Here is an 8,279-nt window from a genome sequence, read left to right as displayed (position 1 = left end):
TTCCCCTTCCTATAATTCTTGTCTTATGCTGTCGATTTGGCTCCGAACCATAGCGACACCATGGATACATCTCTCCTAGAATGTCCCACCTCCAGCTGCAATCGTTCTGGTAGTGTATCCGTAGAGTTTTCTTGGTAAAAATCCAGAAGTGGTTTACCGTTGTCTCCTTCCGCGCAGTCAACTCGAGTCTCCCCCCTCAACTTTCTCCCATGCCTCCGCTGCCCAGCACAGGGGAGTCTTGATTGCCTTCCACTCGCTAGCTACCGGCCAAGGTAGGAATACTATTCCAGCTGACTGACCTGCTCGGCTCCCGCAGATGCCCTGGTTCAAGGGCTGGAAGGTGGAGAGGAAGGAGGGCAACGCCAGCGGCGTCACCCTGCTCGAAGCGCTCGACGCCATCATCCCCCCGTCCCGCCCTGTCAACAAGCCCCTGCGCCTGCCGCTCCAGGATGTCTACAAGATCGGCGGCATCGGCACCGTGCCCGTAGGCCGGGTGGAGACGGGCTGCCTGAAGGCGGGCATGGTGGTCACCTTCGTGCCCAGCAACGTCACCACGGAGGTCAAGTCGGTGGAGATGCACCACAAGGCCCTGGCCGAGGCGCTGCCCGGGGACAACATGGGCTTCAACGTGAAGAACGTGTCGGTGAAGGACATCCGCCGCGGGAACGTGGCCGGAGACAGCAAGAACGACCCCCCCATGGAAGCGGGCAGCTTCTTGGCCCAGGTGATCATCCTGAACCACCCGGGCCAGATCCGGGCCGGCTACGCCCCGGTGCTGGACTGCCACACCGCCCACATCGCCTGCAAGTTCGCCGAGCTCAAGGAGAGGATCGACCGCCGCTCGGGCAAGAAGCTGGAGGACAACCCCAAGGCGCTCAAGTCCGGGGACGCCGCCCTGGTGCACATGGTGCCCGGCAAGGCCATGTGCGTGGAGACCTTCTCCGAGTTTCCCCCTCTAGGTGAGTCGCCGGGAGGGGCGGGGCTGGGGTGGTGTGTGTGTGTGTGTGTGTGTGTGTGTGTGTGTGTGTGTGTGTGTCTGTGTGTGTGTGTGAGTGTCCCTCGCCCCCTGGCATCCGGGGGTGGTGTGAGCCCGTCTCTATTTGGTGCCGCCAAGCGCTTATTACAGTGCCCTGCACACAGTAAGCGCTCAATAAATATGAATGAATGAATGCCCACTGTTGGGTAGGGACCATCTCGTCTCTTCCCCTTTTAGACTGTGAGCCCACTGTTGGGTAGGGACTGTCTCATCTGTTGCCAATTTGTACTGCCCAAGCACTTAGTACAGTGCTCTGCACACAGTAAGCGCTCAATAAATACAATTGATGATGATGATGATGATAATAATAATAACGATGACATTTATTAAGTGCTTACGATGTGCAAAGCACTGTTCTAAGCACTGGGGAGGTTACAAGGTGATCAGCTTGTCCCACGCAGGGCTCACAGTCTTAATCCCCATTTTGTAGATGAGGTCACTGAGGCCCAGAGAAGTGAAGTGACTTGCCCAAAGTCACACAGCTGACAATTGGCAGAGCTGGGATTAGAACCCATGACTTCTGACTCCAAAGCCCGGGCTCTTTCCACCGAGCCATGCTGCTTCTCACTTAGGTCTCTGGTGACTCTCCTTCCCATAGTCAAGACTGGTAGAGAACTGGAAACTCTCCAGGTGCAACCCTGAGAGGGTTCGTCTAATTAGAATAATAATACTAATAATTATCATATTTGTTATGTGCTTACTATGTGCCAGACACTGTTGTAAGCACTAGGGTAGATAAAAGATAATCGGGTTGGACACATTCCCTGCCCCACCTAAGGCTTACAGTCTAAATCCCCATTTTACAGATGAAGGAACTGAAGCACAGAGAAGCCAAGTGACTTGAACTAGGTCACAGAGCAGACAATAATAATGATGACATTTATTAAGCACTTACTATGCGCAAAGCACTGTTCTAAGTGCTGGGGAGGTTACAAGGTGATCGGGTTGTCCCGCGGGGGGCTCACAGTCTTCATCCCCATTTTACAGATGAGGTAACTGAGGCCTAGAGAAGTTAAGTGACTTGCCCAAAGGCACACAGCTGACAAGTGGCGGAGCTGAGATTTGAACCCATGACCTCTGACTCCGAAGCCCGGGCTCTTTCCACTGAGCCACGCTTGCTTCTCACGCAAGTGGCGGAGTTGGGATTCAAATGCTAAGCGCTGTAGTAAGCGCTTAGTACAGTGCTCTGCACACAGTAAGTGCTCAATAAATATGATTGAATGAATCAACAAACGCCCAGCCCCATGCCGTATCTACTAGGCCGCACTGCTCTAGGCTTTTTGAGTCTCCTCACCTTCAAATCCTGCCTAAAATCATATCTCCGCCAAGAGGCCTTCCCAGAGGAGAAGCAGCATGGCTCAGTGGAAAGACCCCGGGCTTTGGAGTCAGAGGTCATGAGTTCAAATCCCGCTTCTGCCAATTGTCAGCTGTGTGACTTTGGGCAAGTCACTTAACTTCCTGGGCCTCAGTGACTTCATCTGTAAAATGGGGATGAAGCCTGTGAGCCCCCCGTGGGACAACCTGATTACCTTGTACCCCCCCAGCGCTTAGTACAGTGCTTTGCACATAGTAAGCGCTTAATAAATGCCATCGTTATTATTATTTTGGCAACCCATATGTCTTGATGTTACTACCTTTTCTTTATCTGCCCTGTTTCAGAGTGATTCCCTTCTTCCAACACTCTTCCTTAATCCTGCAGAGGGATTCTATTCCCTTGAGCAAGATGGTTTTTTATGCCACAAACCCGTCAGAATTGCTCCAAACAGCAGACATTGGCTCTGGGGGCCAGAGGTGTACTCTCTCTGTGTCCTCAGATATCGATATCGTAACACCTCTGAGAGAGGGCAGCTCCAGGGTCTGTGTACACTTTGGGAAGCAGCATAATCTAATGGCTAGAGCATGGGCCTGGGACTCAGAGGGCCTGGGTTCTAATCCTCACTCGACCAGTTGTCTGCCATGTGACCTTGAGCAAGTCACTTCACCGCGCCTCAGTTACCTCATCTGTAAAATGGAGATTAAGACTGTGAGCCCCATGTGGGCCTTGGACGGTGGCCTCCCCTCCCTCCTCCTCCTCTGCCTCCTCCTCTCCCCTCCGCCTGCATCCCCCCTCCTCCTCTTCCTCTACTTCTTTACACTGAATTTTGTATTTCCCGATATCATGTCTGCTGTCTGGACAGACCCGCACTTGTTTTCCATTCCTCCCTCCCCACGATAAATTGTTCATGTGTGCCGCTGTCATTTTTAATTGATTGTCCAAGTTACTCTTTTGTGATTTTCTGTATCCCTCTTACTGTAACAAATTCACAGGACATTATTTTATGCATTGTAGCGGTAAGCGATTCCTCCAAATAACAGAGTGAATCGATGACTTTGACCACAGTTTGGCTACTCATTTCACTCCTCCAGAACTAACCTAATCAGAACTAACTCAACTTCCCCATCTCTGAACTCTGGCAGTTGCCCTTCTCCCAGCTTGAAACTCTTTCTCCTCTAACCTTATATCCACCGAATGGTCTCCCTCCCTCTTTCAAACCTCTGTGAGAACAAACAGACAAAAAAAAATCTCTTCCAGAAGGCAGGATAGAACTAAACCCTACCAAACTGGTCATGAGGCCACCAGTCACTCAAGTACTCATGGGAATAAAAACCAATTTGCAGTACACACTATAGTATAATACAATACCCATTTTACAGAGGGGAAACTCGATATGTTGCCCACTTGTACTTCCCAAGCACTTAGTACAGTGCTCTGCACACAGTAAGCGCTCAATAAATATGATTGAATGAATGAATGATGCAGGTAAGTGACTTACCCAAGGTCACACATTAGGTAACTGGCGGAGCCGGGATCAGAACCAGAATCTTCTGATTCCCCAACTCGCTGCGGGCCCTCAGTGATCATTTTTTATTCCTTTCAGTTTTATTTTTTCCCCTTCAAATGAGATGCTGGCTTCCCTCCATTTCTAAGAAAAAGCCCCCTCTTTCTCCTTCAGGCCATTTCTGCTCTCTGTTCACAAGAGGCAGCGTGGCTCAGTGGAAAGAGCCCGGGCTTTGGAGTCAGAGGTAACGGGTTCAAATCCTGGCTCCGCCAATTGCCAGCTGTGTGACTTTGAGCAAGTCACTTAACTTCTCTGGGCCTCAGTTACCTCATCTGGAAAATGGGGATTAAGACTGCGAGCCCCACGAGGGACAACCTTATCACCTTGTAACCTCCCCAGTGCTTAGAACAGTGCTTTGCACATAGTAAGCGCTTAATAAATGCCATCATTATTATTATTTTGGCAACCCATATATCTTGATGCTTCTACCTTTTCTTTATCTGCCCTGTTTTAGAGTGATTCCCTTCTTCCAACACTCTTCCTTAATCCTGCAGAGGGATTCTATTCCCTTGAGCAAGATGGTTTTTTGTGCCACAAACCCAACAGAATTGCTCCAAACAGCAGACATTGGCTCTGGGGGCCAGAGGTGTACTCTCTCTGTGTCCTCAGATATCGATATCCTAACACCTCTGAGAGAGGGCAGCTCCAGGGTCTGTGTACACTTTGGGAAGCAGCATAATGTAGTAGTTAGAGCACGGGCCTGGGACTCAGAGGACCTGGGTTCTAATCCCCACTCAACCAGTTGTCTGCCATGTGACCTTGATCAAGTCACTTCACCGCACCTCAGTTACCTCATCTGTAAAATGGAGATTAAGACTGTGAGCCCCATGTGGGCCTTGGATGGTGTCCTACCCTCCTCCTCCTCTGCCTCCTCCTCTCCCCTCTCCCTTTATCCCCTCTCCTCCTCTTCCTCTGCCTCTTCCTTCCCTTCTTCCGCCTCCTCCCCCTCTTCATTCATTCATTCAATCAATCAATCAATCGTATTTATTGAGCGCTTACTGTGTGCAGAGCACTTTACTAAGCACTTGGGAAGTACAAGTTGGCAACATATAGAGACAGTCCCTACCCAACAGTGGGCTCACAGTCAATCATATTTAATGATAATAATAATAATAATAATAATAATAATAATAATGATGGCATTTGTTAAGCACTTACTATGTGCCAAGCACTGTTCTAAGCGCTGGGGGTATGCAAGGTCATCAGGCTGTCCCATGTGGGACTCACAGTCTTCATCCCCATTTTACAGTTGAGGAAACTGAGGCCCAGAGAAGTTAAATGACTTGCCTAAGATCACATAGCAGACAAGTGGCCGAGCCAGGATTAGAATCCATGACCTCTGGCTCCCAAGCCCATGCTCTTTCCACTGAGCCAAGCTGAGTGCTTACTGTGTGCAGAGCACTGTACTAAACGCTTGGAAAGTACAATACAGCAATAATGAGAGACAATCCCTGCCCACCACAGGCTTACAGTCTACAGTCTTCATCCTCCCCTTCCTCTTCCTCTCCGTTTTCCCTCCCTCTCCTCCCCCACTTTCTCTCTTCTTCCTCCTTCTTCTGCCCCTCCTCTTCTTCCCCCTTCTCCTCCTCCTTCCTCTCCCTTCTTTCTCTTCTCCCCCTCATCCCTTTCTCCTTCCTCCTCCCCTTCCTCTCCTCTCCTCTCCCTTCTTCCTCCCCCTTCCCTCTCCCTTCTTCCCTCTCTTCTCCGTCTCCCTTCTTTCTCCTCTCCTCCCCCTCATCCCTTTCTCTTTCCTCCTCCCCTTCCTCCCCACTTCCCTATCCCTTCTTCTTCCCTCTCTTCTCCCTCTCCCTCCTGTGAGCCCCACGTAAGACAGGGACTGTGTCCGACCCAATCTGATTGTATCCACCCCAGTGCCTTAGTGCAGTGCCTGGCACATAGCAAGCGCTTAATACCACAATTGTTATTGTTATTATTATTATTAGGAGGTGCTAAGGAAATTCAAAATAACAAAGTGATCCGTTTCCTGCCCACAAAGAGCTCACACTTGTCCAGCCTGGCTATCTTGGCCGGGAAGCCGCCGTGCAGAATGCTGATCTTGGAAAGAAAACTTGTTTGAGCGTTAGGAGTCTGACAGATACAGAGGTCGAAAACAGCAGTCCCATTACTGATTCACTTTTGTGTTAAGTTGGAAAGGATTTTATTTATTTTTTTCGGCAAATCAGGATCATCCCATAATGCTTAATGAAGGGCACGGTGGCAGTGGTAGTAACTCTGTCAGGGAGTATTTGAAGCCGATGTTAACCTGTGCTAACCCGCTGCGAAGCTGATAAACAAACGCCGGCGCTGGACTTACTGCAAAAACATGCTGCCTCAAGTCTTCCCAAGCTCTTAGTTGGAGAGCGAGCATTACATAGCCCATCCTCAGCTAATCATCTGAGGGGAAATTTACTGCCCGCTGCAGTTCTTCGTACCCAGGCACTGCAGAGGGCCTAGCTTTTAACCCTCACTGGGCCTCACACATCTGTCTTCCTCTCTCCCTTTCCAGAGGGCCAAGCCATTTTAAAACCCTGTTCAGTGCCACAAGATTCCTGAACAAAGCCCATCAGCTTCCTGTTCATTCATTCAATCGCATTTATTGAGCGCTTACTGTGTGCAGAGCACTGTTCTAAGCACTTGGGAAGTACAAGTTGGGTTCATTTGGATAAAGTTGATTATGGCCAAGATTAAGATCAGTTGTGCTTGATTAGTGCTGTCGAAGTTTAGGCACCACATCCTTCTCTGGGACTTTCTTCGAGGCTCTCCTCCGCTCTTCATCATCAATCGTATTTATTGAGCGCTTACTGTGTGCAGAGCACTGTACTAAGCGCTTGGGAAGTACAAATTGGCAACATATGGAGACAGTCCCTACCCAACAGTGGGCTCACAGTCTAAAAGCTCTTCATTGTGGCGGCCCAGTGAAAACGACGGGACCCGTATTTAACACGAACGATGGAAACTCGTGAAGGGGAATTCATACTGCTGGGCTGGAAGAAGGAGAGGTCTGCTTGAAACTTCCATTTCTTGCGTAGGAATTGGGCCTCAGTTCCTTCGTGTAGATCCAGAGGCGAATACCGAACAGCTGAATGGCAGTAACGCGTTTGGCTCCTTGATGACTTAATGATTCAGGAATGCCACGGTCTGGTGGCACACGAGTGAAATTTTCAGTTCTATCAATCAGTCATGCTTACTGGGTGCTTATTATGTGCACAGCACTGTAATAAGCAATTTGGAGAGTACGCTATACCCGTCTAGATTAGAGAAGCACTGTGGCCTAGAGGAAAAGCTCAGGGCTGGGAGTCTGAAGGACCTGAGTTCTAATCTCTGCTCTGCTATAATAATAATAATAATAATGGCATTTATTAAGTGCTTACTATGTGCAAAGCACTGTTCTAAGTGCTGGGGAGGTTACAAGGTGATCAGGTTTTCCCACATGGGGCTCACAGTATTAATCCCCATTTTACAGACGAGGTAACTGAGGCACAGAGAAGTTAAGTGACTTGCCCAAAGTCACACAGCTGACAATTGGTGGAGCCGAATTCAAACCCATGACCTCTGACTCCAAAGCCCGGGCTCTTTCCACTGAGCCACGCTTCTGCTATGTATCTGCTGTGTGACCTTGGGCAAGTCACTTCACTCTGTGTCTCGGTTACCTCATCTGTAAAACGGGGATTCAAGTCTGTTCCCTCCTATTTAGAGCGTGAGCCCCATGTGAGACAGGGATTGTGTACAACCTGATGAAGTAACTACCCCAGTATTTAGAACAGTGCTTGGCACATAGTAAGTGCTTAAGAAGTACTATTATTATTATAAATTATCTATCAATTTCCTGGATGGCTGAGGGTCCGATCCTGCCAGGGTTTGAGGTAAAGAGCCCCTGCTCTTTGGGTTCAGGGTTTAAAACAAGTCCTAACTTAAAGCCCCAGAGGATTATATGGGCTTTGTTGCTATACAGGGCCAACCTGTATATCCCATTACCACATAATGTAATCCCTTCATCCACTCCATTGCCATAAATACACTCCCTCCCCGACTACAGTGAAATCCTCTTCCGGAGTTTAATCTATCCTTGCACGTCAGCTTTGCCTTTGGCTTCCACCCAGGGGCCTGAGTTGACGAAAGGAGCAAAGATGCTGCGGCGAATTTCCAAACAAGGAGAGGTTTCTGGGCCATATATGCCCCCCCGCCCCCACCAACCCTGGGGTTCTGGAGGATGCATCCTCGACTGATGCCCAGAGATCATCATCATCATCAATCGCATTTATTGAGCGCTTACTGTGTGCAGAGCACTGTACTAAGCGCTTGGGAAGTACAAGTTGGCAACATGTAGAGACAGTCCCTACCCAACAGTGGGCTCACAGTCTAAA

General features: G+C 49.3%; 1 protein-coding gene across 1 annotated transcript; it reads left to right on the top strand.

Annotated features, from left to right (window-relative positions):
- Positions 1–316: 316 nt before the first annotated feature.
- On the top strand, positions 317–2,700 carry LOC119936616 (elongation factor 1-alpha, oocyte form-like). The gene is made up of 2 exons (XM_038756076.1): positions 317–959; positions 2,696–2,700. The coding sequence occupies exons 1-2, from the start codon at positions 317–319 to the stop codon at positions 2,698–2,700; spliced, it is 648 nt and encodes a 215-aa protein (XP_038612004.1).
- The last annotated feature ends 5,579 nt before the right edge of the window (positions 2,701–8,279 follow it).

The sequence above is a fragment of the Tachyglossus aculeatus genome, chromosome 14, assembly GCF_015852505.1.
Source record: "Tachyglossus aculeatus isolate mTacAcu1 chromosome 14, mTacAcu1.pri, whole genome shotgun sequence".
In the NCBI taxonomy this organism is placed as follows: domain Eukaryota; kingdom Metazoa; phylum Chordata; class Mammalia; order Monotremata; family Tachyglossidae; genus Tachyglossus; species Tachyglossus aculeatus.
This window is presented reverse-complemented; position numbering and strand designations above follow the sequence as displayed.